Source organism: Dipteris shenzhenensis, chromosome 33 (assembly GCF_047967505.1).
Source record: "Dipteris shenzhenensis isolate YYH24624 ecotype China chromosome 33, Dip_SZ_1.0, whole genome shotgun sequence".
Taxonomy (NCBI): domain Eukaryota; kingdom Viridiplantae; phylum Streptophyta; class Polypodiopsida; order Gleicheniales; family Dipteridaceae; genus Dipteris; species Dipteris shenzhenensis.
Genome location: NC_141628.1, coordinates 27,501,886 through 27,517,051, shown reverse-complemented (window position 1 = coordinate 27,517,051; position 15,166 = coordinate 27,501,886). Strand labels below are relative to the sequence as shown.

The 15,166-nt window shown below is 47.9% G+C and overlaps 1 protein-coding gene across 1 annotated transcript in view; it reads left to right on the top strand.

The window, feature by feature from the left end:
• LOC147879909 (Class II aaRS and biotin synthetases superfamily protein) overlaps positions 1-15,166 on the top strand; it is an 88,526-nt gene that overhangs the window by 16,008 nt on the left and 57,352 nt on the right. Inside the window, exons 3-4 of the mRNA XM_087371544.1 lie at positions 10,471-10,563; positions 10,904-11,020. Of these exons, the coding sequence (XP_087227670.1) occupies positions 10,471-10,563; positions 10,904-11,020 (210 nt within the window). The remainder of the gene's footprint in view (positions 1-10,470; positions 10,564-10,903; positions 11,021-15,166) is intronic.

Here is a 15,166-nt window from a genome sequence, read left to right as displayed (position 1 = left end):
ATGAAGAGCCATTATACCATGAAGATGCCTTTTAGAATGATTGTTGGTTGAAGGCTATGCAAAGCTGAGTTGGATTCTATCTATTAGACTAACACTTGGGAGTTGTGTGACTTGCCTTCTGGTAAGAATGACATTGGAACTAAGTGGGTTTATAAGATTAAAGGGAAAGCTGATGGTTGAGTGGACCGTTACAAAGCTCGTCTTGTTGCTAAGGGCTATGCTCAGTAGCAAGGAATTGACTTTGAGGAGACTTTTGCCCCCACTTCCAGGATCAATACTGTTCGCATTGTTATTGCCTTTGCTGCCCACTTTGATTGGTAGGTACATCAGCTTGATATAAAAACAGCTTTCCTTCACAAGTCATGTCAGCTCCATGTTTTTGAGCTTTCTCAATCTCCAAACTTCACATTCTCTATCTCCACGAGGAGCCCATGCCCAAAAGATTATCCCTACACGATGGATTTTTAGTTTCCATGTGCCAAACTACCCCTTACGACAATTATCATTGAGTGCATCTTCCTTTGATGAAGCTACTAAGCAACTACCTTAAAGAAGTTTTCCTCTCATGTATGTGGTTCCCAAAAATGTGCTTGAAGCTCCATTAATAGAAAGAAGAGGTAAATAATGAGAAAAACGAGAGCTAACTTAGACAGACAGCAAGGAAAGCCAAAGAGAAAAATAGAAGGGCAAAGTGAAAGGCTGGCTGGGGTGATATGCTCGCACAAGGCAAGAGGGGAAGTAAAATCACTGGGTGGGAAGACCAAAGAGAGTGAAGAAGGCCAATGTAGAGAAGTAGAGGCATGTTGTTTACTGCAGGAAGCCCTCTATCAATAGGCCTACCAGTGAGGGATAGTTGAGGGAAAGGGGATATAATTAGTAGGACATGGAAGGGAGAGGGGCATTTGCAGGAAGAGGTCTATGTTTCCCAACCTTCTGGCTTTGAGGTTGAAGGTTCTGAAAGAAAGGTATGCCGCTTAAAGAAAGCCCTCTATGGATTGAAGCAGGCACCTGGGGCTTGGTATTTTAGGAAGACATCCTCAAAGCTGTTTTTATATCAAGCTGATGTACCTACCAATCAAAGTACCAATCAAAGATCTTCAATATGCTGTCTTAGAGTTGAGCAGATATATGCACAGCCCTCATGGTGATCCCGTGGATTTAGCTAGCCTACGAAGGGCTTGTCTGAAAAGAGCTAGCCTAGCCTATGAATGGCGTGGCTAGTCTTTGCATAACAGAGCTAAATAATGCAAAGCATGTCCCTGAAGTGAAGTAAACCTACTTTGGGCATGCAACCTAAGTCTAGGGCTCACTTCTAAGGATATTCAAGGCTTGGCCTATAAGCATGGGCCAAGGGTTGGAGGAGTGGACTCTCCTTTGGACATAGATCTATTGGCCAAGGAGCAGCAGCGATGCGGTATGGAATGCATGTTCTGACCTTGAGGCTGACTCGCTCTCATGGTGGTCTAGACCTTGGGGTCGGGGGTGGCTTGACGTACTGAGCCTATGGCTAGAAAGTGAGCTGCTAGCTTGAACCCTTATGGATGGTTTGTAGGTTTATTTTGTGATGCTTATGGCCTTTTGGCTCGAAGTTGAACCCTTCCAGGGTTAGTTGGATACTAGACTTGGTTATAGGGGATGTTTCATTGCAAGTAGAAGATAGGTATTGTTATGCCAATATATAATGCAAGTAGATATTTTCTAGTTGGATGTTAGACCACGTGCCTACAAGAGGCATGTTGTGATCGAAGAGGGGTTCCATAGCAGAGTGTTCATCAAATAGAGCTGCTCTATCGCAGTGGATGTTTTGTTGCAGGTATTGGTAAACATTTGGAGCTCCTTTTGCATGGATTTCTATATCTATAGATTAGATCTATTTTGGCTGTACATCTTCATATTTGGTCTCTCTAATCTGATGTGTTCTCTATATCTTCTTGTATGTGCACAAGTTTTGAAGCGAGATAACTGGGAGATGTTTTTTTTTTTGGGGCAAAGAAAAGAACCTTCTGTTAATGCATGTAATACAAAACAGCAGCCCCGAAGGTGCTGAGTTTGGAAAACCGGATCAAGATTAAAAGAAGAAAACCAGCCTGTTCCAAAGGAACCCAGCTCACTGCCTAGGGAGTCTTTGGTACAGGGGCTAACAGCCAGGTGGGGAGACTATACACCCAGTGAATCCTTCGTGGAGAAAATTCCTGCAGGCCAAGCCTTCAAAAACGTGCACGCCTCGCGATAATCGCCCTAGAGCTCGGGGTCCCACGCTGCTAGGTGGAGCGCAGGGTGTAGATGATATCTTGCTAGATGGCGACCAAGGTAGCCGAGGGTGGAACCATATGCTCGCCCATCACCAGACTTCAACGATCAACCCAAATGTTCATGCCGTGATATTGGCTACTAGCTCCCACACGCTATCCTCCGGAGGGGGATGAGGATCCGGGCTATCAAGAAGGACCGCCTCATGGAGCTCTTTCCTCTGAATGCTCTGACCTTGTATCTAGTAAGCTATAGAGGCCTCATCAATTTGGAATGTGTGACCTCCCTCAGTCAACCAAGTCACCATGTCCCTTTGAAGGCTGTGCATGCGTGCCATAATCTAGAGGGCTCCTATCCAAACCCTCACTGCACCACGATAGCTCCAGAGGCAGTGAGGGATCGTCTCCAGAATTCCAGCAGGGCAACAATGACACTGCCCGTCTACTCGCATCTGCTCCAACCACGGGCCATGGGCAAGCCTTCGTTGGTGGCTAGCCAGAAGAAGTAGGAGATCTTCCTCGGCCACAAACTGGATCACAGACGCTTCCAAAATCTGGAACGGACCTCCTAGGGCACTCTCTGGGCCACCCAATGTCCCTCCCTCAAAGGGGTCCAAAAGAAGAGTCCATCTGAAGCCTTCTGCCAATTTGTGTGGTGTAGGAAAAGAAGGGCACCTCGTCCACCTGCACAGCGAGGCCGATCCTAGAGGGCCAAAACCACACTCTTGGATCCCACTGGACCTCCCTTAAGGGCCTACATTCCCAAAGCCAGAGGTGCCATCCACTGGCATCCTGCTCTAGGATGCTGGGACGATCAATGTGCCACTCTCCCCAATCAGCCCACCACTCTGATCATTTGCCAATGAATCCCATCCAGACTCCCGTCCATCTCTGGGTCTCTCTCAGTGAGTGCTTGAAGTAGGCCTCTAAGTCCCATATGGAAAAAACTAGGTTGCGTGCTTCCTCACTGCATCATCATACTCAAGGGGACCCCAGTCCAAGAAAACTGACCCAAACCAGATGCTGTCCATCCACACGTGAAGTCCCTCCGACCAAGACTTAGGGTTGGCTAGGTCACACTCTCATCCGTTGCCCTGCCTCTCGCATATGCACTAATGCTTCAAGCCTCGCCTTTGCCTCCATGGGTAATTTGCTCCATCTGCCAAAGGAGTAGGCCACCATTTTCCCACTATGCCCATCCAATGTGAGTCCGTTGCCCGAGCATACGCCCATCTTGATCGTTGATTTGCGGCATGATCACCGTCTGCCAAGCGACCCAGGTTGTGGTATTCCTCGCGCCGTCTGTTCCTGCCAAAAGGAAATTTCGAACCAAACGTTGAACCTGCCCAATGCACCCTCTGTGAAAGCACTAGCTGTAGGCGATATACCAAGCCGTGGCAAGAAGCACCTGGTTAGCCACTAGGGTATGGCCCACTGGGGAGAGTTTGGCCGAGAAGCTTCCGCCTAACACTCTCGAGGACCGGGGCAATTTGCTGCTTTGCTGTAATATCAATACCTACCTGGCATTCAAGGTATCTCACTGTCTGGCCCCGCGGTATCCAGTGGAAGCCAAAGTCACTCCCCCACTCCCAAATCTCGTGTGTCTCCCCAGAGACTGTGAAGAAACCGATGGACTTTGTCCAGTTGATCCGTGCACCCGAGGCCTCACAGTAGATAGTCAGGGCTCCCCTGACTCTCTCCAAGCTCGCTGTGGCGCCCTCTACGTACAAGGCTGTGTCATCTGCAAACTCAGAGTCTAGCAGCTCCTCCTATTTGATTGGGAGCCTCAACCCTGTGAGACTTGCCTCCTACGATCTTAAGTAGTAGCCCAAAGCCTCTGCCACAAAGAAGAAGAGAAAAAGAGAGAGGGGACAGCCCTAATGGACCGAGCGAGAGAGGAAAGGCCTCGCCCGTGTGTCGACAAGCATCTGACTAGAGCTCCTCGCATAAAGCATAGAAACTCCTCTAATCCATCTGTCTGAGAAACCCAACCTTTGCATAGTCCCCTCCTATTGTAAGCCTTCTCAAAATCCAAGAGAAGGATTGCCAAAGGCTATGATTGCTCCTTGGCCCAATCGACTGTTTCCCAGAACCTGAAAATGTTGTCGAGGATGTTGCGCTCTTGAACAAACCCGATCTATGTGTCATGGATGATGTCGGTGAGATGAGGTCGTAGCCGCTAACTCAAGACCTTGGTGAGGATCTTGTATGCGGTATCAAGCAAGGTGATCGGTTTTCATTGCCGAATGTCTGGCCTATCTCCCTCTTTCGTGATCAAACAAATCCACCCCCGGCTTAGGGACTGAGGAAGGGAGCCCGTGTCGAAGATCTCCTGGTAGGCTAGGCTAGGCAGGTGGAATAATCTCCTAGAAGTTCTGAAAGAAGGCCGGAGTCAAGCCATCTTCGCTAGGACACTTCCGGGTCGACAGAGCCTTGAGGGCTTCCCAGAGCTCCTCATCCTTAAAAGGCTCCTCCAGACTCATGCACAACTACCTCGAGACAACCATTGGAACGTCGTCCCAAACTAGCTCACGGGCCACAAGGCAAGTTGGAGTCATCCTCTCCGTCTGAAAGAGTTGACTGTAGAAAATCGTGGACAGCTCTAGAACCTCCTATGGATCAGTGTGCATAATGCCATGCGGATCCCGTAAATGCTTCAACTGCGTGCCTGCCGATCGAGGTCCAGTGGTCTGAAAGAACTGCTTTGTCATCCTGTCCCCTTGCTGTACCCATTGGGCCCTGGAGGAGTGGTAGGAGAACTAAACCCGTCGAACCTCCTTGTCCTAGAGCTCAAGGCACGCGCTCTCAAATCTGTCACTAAGCCATTGGGATTCTAGGTGCTGCTTCCTCCCTAAGCCTCTCTATGGAGGCGAGGTCTCGCCGCAGTGGACGCTTGCACTCCTGAAGAGCCCTCCTTCGTCTAAGGGCGTAAGCCTGCAACTCCCCACTGCTCCTTTGAATCCCATCAGCCACCCATGAAGCCCAGCCCTCACATGGTGCTGACTGTTATTGCTGTCGACTCTCTGCCATAACCTGTTGAATCTCCTCATCCTGCAAGAGGTCTTGTGGAATACGGATCCCCTTTTGGGGAAGACCTCGGCGGAGTTGCTCTAGGTGGAGTACTGCTAGAGAGTGGTCTGACATCGTGGTGCTTGCCAGAATCCCGATAGAGCCGCCTTTGTGGAGTGCCCAATCCTTGATGTAGAAGTGGTCCAGCCTCTCAAGTAGTCCATCATGTCTCATTTGGCCGACTGCTCCTAGGTGCGCTGTTCAACAGGTGGCATCTTAGAGAATGAGGCACCGCCCTGCTTGTCCTCCCCAAACTTCAGGTTGTTGAAGTCTCCTCCAACGATCAAGAGTCAACATCTGGAAGACACTCTGTCAGTCTCCTCTAAAAGGCCGGACGGTGGTGTATGCACGTTGAGTCATACACCTTCAAGATCCCAATCTTGGACTCTATCATCTTGACTCCCATCCAAACTGCCCGCCCTGGGATAAGCTCGCCCTGATCATAGACCTTTAGAGCCACCATCTGTGAGACTGAGATGCAGATCCCTTCGCTCCATCCTACAGCAGGGTACCACACCTCTGGGCCTCTCCCCGAAACGAGATGGTGTTGCTGTCTGATGTTTGATGCTGAGAACATATGCTCGTGTATCAAAAGGATGTCCACTGCCCACCCTACCACTGCCCTCTGCAACTCTTGCCGAAGGATTAGGCACTGCAGCTGACTACGAGCACGGTCGTGGAGCTCGTGCACGTTCCAACTCACTATGGTCCAGCTCATGAGGACGAGGAAGCAGAATACAAGGCTCTCCTGTGAGTGGGTGCCTGCTCCAAAAAATATGCCTTTTGTGACTTTGTGCTTGTGTTCATACGTTGTCGTACTAGGGTGGACACCGGCTCAATGCCAATCTTCCATGCTTACTTCATCATGAAGGAGACTTCCACTTCGAACAAATCAACACGCTTCTAGAGTGGCCAGTACTATGCTTGATCAATCTTTGCCTCATGTGGCAATTTGATAACCCCTACTGCCAAACACACATTGGCTTCTCGTGTGTGAAGCTCAACTGAAAATTCACTTCAGCACCATGGGCGTAGTGTGTCAAAGGTCCAGTCCCTGTGGATCCATCCACTCGTTCATCATGCGTGAAATCTGATCCCATAACATAGCATCAAATACCACTGGGGACCACTCCTCCAACCCTGTGGAGGCGAATTGGAATCTCCAGATTGGGTGCGTTTGGGATCCGACTACGTTGATTGAACCCCCTTTCCGGGGCTGCAGGATCACAAGCGTTACCTCCAAGGGTAGAGGGTAAGAGTCCAGAATCTCTAGGTAGTTCCAGGGTCCCAATCTCCAAAATTCTCGCGGTAGAGGACGCCCAAGCTGAAGATTGGGAGCTGTTGAGGGGAAGGACGAGCCCCTTCCCCCCTTGAATGCAGGGAGGGGACGGGATGCTGCGACGAGGAAACGGAATGGGGCGCTATCTTACCCTTGCCCGATGGCAGGGGAGTCGAGGCGAGTCCAAGGGAGGGAGGGGAGGATGAAGAACTTGCTACGGAGGGGGAGGAGAAGGGACATGGAGGGAGGGGGACGGGTGGTGAGGATGATTATAGTAGGAGAGGTGAGGGGGGGAGGAGGGGGCGGGGGCAGCTTGGGAGGAAGGGGAGGGAAGAGGCGACCACAGGCCCACCATGTTGATTAGGTTGGCAAGGGTTCTTGATCTGCTCCTCCTCAACCGCTGCCCGCAACTTGTGCCATGTCAAGAGCTCTTGAGGCTCGCTGCTGATACAAGGGTGATTGCGGACGCTGGACCTCCATCACGGGAGGATCGACTTGCTGGGGGGAAGTCTCCAATTATGGGCTTTTGCAACTGCCCCTCTGCAGGTGCCTCTTGGACTACTCTCTCTCTCTCTCTCTCTCTCTCTCTCTCTCTCTCTCTCTCTCTCGCTCTACTGCCTCGTCAGAGATAGTTATGGGGTTTTGGCCCGTTTCCTCTCCTACCCAGACCAACGGTGTTTGGCTAGTTTCATTCATGAGGTGCTTAGACACCGCGAGAGGATACCCTGAGCACGGAGATAGGAGCAGACTTCTTTCTCGACTGATACCTCTCAAAGCTCTATCACGAAGTTCTTTCAGCCAGATCACATAGACCTCCACAAGACGAGACCTCGACATGACTGTGACTCGGAGCCTGTGACCCGACAGCTCAGATAGAGGGTTGACACACAGATCATACTTGGAGACATCCCCTCCTTGTTTCGAGCCAGAGCTCGACCGATGGGAGTCACAGTGGCCTTGGTTAGACACAGAGTTACGACAAGAGACGTACAAGGACTGCACCCTTGAGGGGCCGACAACGCTCTATTGTTGACCTCATGCCTCCACTGCCTCATCCATCCTGATGTGCTGTTGTTGCTGATGATGATGATGATTATGATGATGTTGATGATGATGCTGAGATTGATATATAGTCGACTATCGACATGACTATGTTGTACTATGTTGTACTTAGGACTTAGTACTGCCATTTTGCATTTTTTGCATTCTGCATTGGTGTGGATGCTCGTTTAGTAGCTCCACTACCACAACTCATTGTATCAAGTTTTTTCACAGTCATAGACTCATCGGTCTTCTGAAGACTTTAATAAACCTTTTTTCTCTTTCTCTCTCTCTCTCTCTCTCTCTCTCTCTCTCTCTCTCTCTCTCTCTCTCTCTCTCTGTGCCCCCCCCCCCACGTTTAACCCACTGCGTGCGGTGCTTTCGAGCAAATTTGCTTGGTTTCTTTTTCTTTTTTACTTGGGTCCAGTCCCTATCTAAAGGTGTCACCCTGGGGGTTTGAGACTCCTTCTGCTCTTGTTCGGGGGGTGTTGGGCCCTGGCCTACTGACTCTGCCTGCCCTGTGGGGGTGGGTGGGGAGGAGCTTGGCCTTGGCCGCGAGGGTAGTCTCTGGCTAATGACCCATCTGCTTGCAATGAAGACAATGACCTGGTAACCCAAAAATCTCCACTCGCTCGCGAAGTGTACCCCCCTCTAGGGTCTCGAGGAGGATGGGAGGGACTCTAGGCTTTTAACCACCAGTGTGATCCTAGGGACCCCGTCATCTACTACCACTGATTTTGCTGAAACTGGCAGGGACTCCAACACTGTGCCAAACGCTCGACCATTGGGGAGGATGGTTCTATATTCCTTGGGAGCCTCGGGAAGCGGAGTGTAATCGGGAGTCAAGGAACATGGTGTGTCGTGTCCATGTCCTCCACTGTAAAGCTGTGGTACTAAGGGAAGAGGTACATCAAATGTTGGCCGAGGAGGATGGGACTTTGGTCCACAAGTGTTAAGGTGGTAGCGGGGGAGCTCTGCTGGATGAGGAAGGCGCCTCTTCCGTAGATGATGACCTCTTGAATGTGGTCGCCCTCTATTGCCAAGCTCGCTTGGATCCACTCTCTCACGTGTCTCCTTGTGGGTGGGAGGCCCACAATTCTGCCCACAATCGTGTTGTCCTAGAGGGGCCGAAGTGCTTGCTTCACCTGTTGCTTGTCGGCTGGAGAAAGGAGGACCTTAACGGCTTTGAGATTCGAGGGTGCTGCCATAGAGCCCCTTTGGCTAGACCAGGGGTCACCACCAAGATTTTCTTTCTTCGAACAAGCACAAAAACTCCCGCTGCAAAGAAAGGAAAATAAAAAGGGAAGCCACCTAGAAGGTGGGTAGGGAGGGAGGCGAGGAGGGCGCCTTCTTCCCCGCCATGTCCTCCTCCTCCCACGCCATCTCCTCCCCCGCCGCCTCCTCCGCCATCTCCACCTCCTTCTCCCCATCATCTCTCGCCTCCCCTCCCTGTCATCTCCCGCCTCCCCTCCCCGCCTTCACTACCTCCTCCGCCCTACCATCTCTGCCTCCTCCTGGCCTTCTCCCTCCTTACTTCAGTTGCCTCCCCCCGCCTCATCTCTGCCTCCTCCCTGCCATTTCTCCGCCTCACTTGTCCAGATGGCGGGGGAGAAGGAGGAGATGGCAAGGGCGGGCAGCGGGAGCAGCAGCTCGGCACAACCCAAAAAAAACTGGGTGTTGTATTGTGGCATATCGTCCTCATTAGATGTCTTGTGTTCTTCGTTGGTGATTGCAAGGACATTAATCTATCTACATGTTGTATTAGCTATGTTATGCTACGGGCAACTGTAGCTCTGTTTTCCAACGCCTATTGCGCTACTCTTTTGTTAGCTCAAAGTTTGGGTTATTTTGTTTTGTAGATGGCAAGGTTGGAGAGTATTATTACCTTCAACTTGCCTTTACCACCAGCCTTGCCTTGAACTTCTAATATTGCCTTACGAGTCCTTGATTCTACATCTTTCCCTTTGGTTCTTCGCACAGTTCCCAAGTGGTATTCTTCGTTACTGAATTATGCTGAGACCTTGCCATTCTTTGCTTTTGGCATCTATACTTGAGAAAATGGAATGGTTCTCAATCAGTTTTTTGATTCTTTGTGACCTCGGTGGTGTTCCTGTTGTTGTTTGAGGGCCTTAACTTCAGAATCCTTCATGAGATCCAAATACTATTTAACAAGTTTCTTTTCAGGTTATGTAGGGATATTTTTCTTGAACTACTTTCAGTTTGCCTTTGTTCAATCTGCCTGCTTTCATTATCTGTTTGTGTTGTTCATCATGTGGCTCTTATCTTTCCACTTTTCCTGCTTTCCACCCTGAGAGTCATGAGGGAAGCACTTAGGCTTTTGCTTGATTTGTTGTCCTGCATTATATAGTCTTCTGTCTCATAGACCATTTTGGTCCTTCATAGGTATTAGTATGCTTTGTGTGTGCATTGGTGCATGCGCTCTATGAGAACTTAAGGCTGTAGACATTCTTTAATTATTGTTTAGTGTTGCTTTGCTTGCTAAGTATGTCTTCCTTTTGTTTTTCATAAAAGTTTTTGTTTACCTCTTTTTTCTTCTCTTTCATTTTCCCTTTTATTTTCTGTGTAGATTTTTGGTCTTTAGAACAACAAAAAGTCTAAATTTGTATGATTGGACTTAGTCTAGTCTTACAAAGGTATATTCTTTAATTATTGTTTAATTATCTCTGTGCTTCATGTGTGTGGGGGCCGTGGGGTTGTGTGTGTGTACAGTCTCCAAAACAAAAAAAGTGTGGCCAGTATCCAAGGTTGAATACATTAGTGTATGATGATGTAGTCTTTTGTGCGACTTAGTTTTGTGTTTTTAACCTGCAGGTTGTTGTCGAAAGCGGGATGATAGAATATTATGATGTTTCAGGATGTTACATCCTCCGACCTTGGTCATATGCGATCTGGGAGACATTAAAGGTGGTGTCAAATCAATGCTGAGATTATTGATTCTTGTAGTTAGTTTTACCAGGATTTAAAGTTCTGAATTGATATTGGGACTTCTGATGATAGTTTCTGTATTTAGAAGTAGTTTGTAGGTTGGTTATTCATGAGCACCGATTTTTGTTTTACATTATGAGACATGCTATTAGTTATAAGTTTTCGCCTACTTTTTGGGAGTGTGAATGTCAGTTTACAAGTTGAGGAATATAAATTTGTAATTACTGTATTGATTGGAAAAATGAGACCTTGTTTTTAGTCCTTTTAGTACAGATAGTTTCATTCTCGACTTAGATTCATTGTCATTTCCAATCTGCAGGATTTTTTTGATTCAGAGATAAAAAAGTTAGGCATTCTAAATACATATTTTCCTCTCTTCGTCTCTGAACAAGCTTTGACAAAGGAGAAAGACCACATCGAAGGATTTGCTCCAGAGGTATGCTTACACAAATTACGGTTTTACAAGTCCGAAGTGATTCTGAATTATTTTTGCAGAACTGATTTGGTCATCAACGTTGTATATGTTGTCTAGCTTCTGATATTTATACCAACTCAAAAGAGATGAACATGTCTTAGAGAGTGGGCATTAGATGTTCTATGATAGAAAGGGGTCTATCATGATTTGATGCAAACTTAATATTTCTTGCTAGTCTCCTTCTTGTGCCTTCAGCCTTTAAGGTGAGGAGATGGTGAGCAGGTGAAGGAGGGGCAATGAGGGCCTTTTGCAAGCTGCATAAGGGGAGGTAGGGAAAGCTAGATGTTGGATTTCGGTTACAGGGTTAATTTTTTTTTTTTTTCTCTCTAGGGCTTTCTCTCATGCACTCACACGCGCACGCACGCATGCACGCACGCATGGTTGCAATTCTTGAAGCAAAAACAAGGAGTGGAGGTGCTCTTTTATCCTGCAATTTCTATGGAAATACATCAAGATTAGACTTTCAAGCGAAACAATATGTTGGAAAATGCACATCCAACGAGAGACATTGTCATGGTCACATTGGTGGAAAAGAAATGAGCATGTTAAAGTAGAATGTTTGATATGGGGTTGTTTTTGACAACAATTTCAAAAGCCCCCCTTTCCATAGACGTTTGTGTAATCACATATAACAGATTGCCATGGAGGTTATGTGGTGGATGGGTGATGTCACAAAGGGACTGCTGTCATCATATATGGTTAGAAATCTAGAAGCCATGTGAAAGGCATTAAAATTCATACTGGTGAAGACATCACAAAGAAGTAGCTTGAAAACAAATAAAGTCGAAGGCACCACGTGGTCTACCTTATTCTCTATTGCCATGTGGAACGGTAATGGCGTCGTTGGGAAACGTGGAGTGTCTAGGGCTTTGGTTTGAAGATTGGGGATTGGTATGCCTTTTTGGCAACAACTAGAAAGGGACCTCGGTTGTCAAGCGAGACCAAGATGCTAATTACATGTGAATGATGTTGGCAAGATAGATTTTTACGCTAGCATTTGATATGTTGTGGTAGAGTGCTCCTTTCTCTATTGCTGGATTTTATTTCCTATTCCATATGGGAGGTATTCATGACCATTGGATTTCAATGCTAAGGTTACCAACTTATAATTTAATCACATAGCTCCAACTCCCTTGCGAAGGTTGATTGTCAAATCTCACCCCTTGCAAAACTCCTCTAGAGCCTCTAGGTGCCTTTGGAGACCTATTGTTGAAGAGGATACGCCATGAGATCCATTGTGCCTCAGACCTGCCCAAAGCTTGCTCCCGTATGAGGTGAGATCTCATCTCTCGGCACTCATCATCAAACCATGGATTTGGGGAGGGCGTGCAGTGGGACAAGTGGTTCATGTATATTGGACCTGGGTTGGGATAGGGGGATCACGTCTTATGTTTGGTAGTGCAATCGAGATGCTGAATGACAAGTATGAGTGGGTCAGGCTTCAGAACTCGGGGGAGGGGGGGCTGGCTACAAAATCATGTACCGTGTCACAAAAGCTAGGGAGCCCAATAAGTCGTCCACTGTGCTAGTGTCCCCTCCGTGATAAGCCCTCTGGATAATGGCCATCTCTGAAGACTGCTATACATAGTATGTACTACTCCCATCTCCAGCTAGTGTCTCTCTTGTCACATGTGGTGCATCCTCTCAGGGTCTCACTGTCCCGAGCTATGTTGGGTCCATCTTTGGTACTTTGAGAGGGTCCAACTTAAAATCTAATAATCCTGCCTATCTGTTCCATGTACGTGCATCGAAGTCACCTAAGAGGAGGACTTCTCCATGCTTGGATCTCATCTCGTATGGGTTGTGACTCTCTGTGGTGACCTCATGTGCATATGATGATGTATTTATGGGTAAGTAGCATACTATAATGAAAATTGATCGTGTATCGGGTGGCTGAACTCGCACCCTCATGTGTCATGCGTGCTTCTTGTTCTGCATCACAGAGATAAGTGGTCTCAGATGTGATGGGAAAAGAACTGCTATGCCTTTAGAGCCTCGTATCTCGTTGTCTCTCGTGGTCTCCTTCTTGTGGGCGGACTCCTAGTGACTATGGGTAGTCCTCTCTCTGGACTCTCACGTATCACAAGGTAGAAGACAATCTCTTTGTCGGTGTAAGTCTCTGAGAACCTCCATGGGCCAGACCACAAGGTGCGATTGCAGCTCCACACCACCATTCACAATTTGTTTTGTCCCCCTGCCCACTAGCCCCGAGACTATCATGTGCTGTCCGCATCTCTCTCTCTCTCTCTCTCTCTCTCTCCCCCCCTCACTCTCTCTCTCCACCCCACCACCACTCTCTTACACCAGCCTAGACATGCTAGACTCTATACCCTTTGTGACATGCAGATAGTTGAGATGGAGGCACATGTAGCTCTACAGTGCCCCCGATATGCACATATCAGGGAGGACTACCAGCAGATACTGGGGGACTCCGCTCAATTGACATGAGTTCTCTCCACTGCCTCTCTGGCAGCATTGGGATCTTTTGTCACTCGTCTTTTTACCTGTCGTCAAGAACTCATAGACTCCTGACCCCTCTCCTTGAGGAGACTCTTTTTACATTGTATCGAGACGGGTCCCATGGGTCATTTTTGGCCCCCCGAGGACGCTAATAAATTCTACTTCTACTTCTACTTCTCTCTCTCCCCCCCTCACTCTCTCTCTCCATCCCACCACCACTCTCTTACAAAGCCTTTCTCTTTCAGCTCCTCACCTCTCTCTAACTTCATCCCTCTCTCTCTCTCTCTCTCTCTCTCTCTCTCTCCCCCCCCCGTCCGTACCTCCCCCATCCATACTTCTCCATCCGTATAGCCCCTGTCAGCCCTTCGCCTCAGCCAATAGCAAACTCACTAGCCCTAACCTCGAGTTGGGCTAAACCCCCAACCCAACCCAGGGGCTAGGTTCCAGCTAGGGGGTTCAACAAACAAGCAATTATGGACTGGCCTACCCTCTCCTCCAAGTTCCCCTCAACTCCTTCAACCTCCATCAGGCTTCGGTACTCTACAGTTGCAGCCTTGACATCCTCTCCTTATGGACGGAATTACCAACAAGAAGGCTCAAAACGACCCATCCTTAGGCAACAGGATTAGATTTTTTATCTGCAGCAGGTAGTGAGAGAGCTATGATTGGAACTGGTAGAAGTAAAGGCTCGACTTCACATTCTGGAAGGGCCTGGTAAGCAGGCAATAATTGATGAGGCTGTAAAATCTTGTAAGGATTTCCCCCCTACCCCGCAGCTAGTCTCTACAATCAAAGATCTTGTTCACATTGAAGGACAAACTGCTAAGAAGGAAGTGACTGTGGAACTGGACACCAAAGCATCTAAGTCTGATATTCAATCAGAGTATCCCCCTCTTCACAATGTATACATGCCATCAATGTCTCATTCTCCACTTTGAAGAAGAGAGAGAGAGAGAGAGAGAGAGAGAGAGAGAGAGAGAGAGAGAGAGTAACATCCTCGGAGTACCTCACGGGCTTATCAAGAGAACACACTTGTAACAAACTTGTACAAGCCTCTGTGGGCTGAAGCAAAGGGCGCGCTAGGGCCCTTGTTGAGTGCTATGCTAAGCTAAAGAGCTCAGACTCAAAACTCAAAACTCAAAAACTCAAAACTAGAATTGAAAACTCAAAACTCAGTGCCGTGGTGGCTCTCCAGTTGGTTGGAAAGATGTCACGGATCTACGTCTATCAAGTTGTCTCTCACTGTGGCAGAGGATGTGGTCTCGTCGACCTTTGTATCCGATGGGCTATGTCAAGAGTGATGCCTTGCCTCTTCTCCCAACCATTAGTTCACAGCTGATATGCAGTCATAGTTGATACCTCAATTTTGCTTTCTAGTAACTTAAGAGACCTTTTCATGAAAGGCACGAAATTTCGATTGTACTCTTTTAAAGAGTCTTGCCTTTTAAAAGCTATCGATAAGGGAATCTCAAAGTTTGTTTTGCAATTAGAAGAATGTTTAGGAGTTCAAAATATCTTATCAGAATGGAAAGGGAAGATTTTGAAGAAAGTTGCTTTGAAACTAGAAGAAGTCCCTTCGGTTAATTGCTCAAAGCAAAGTAACCATCTTTCTAAAGAAGATGAAATTCTTCTTCGAAAATTCAATAG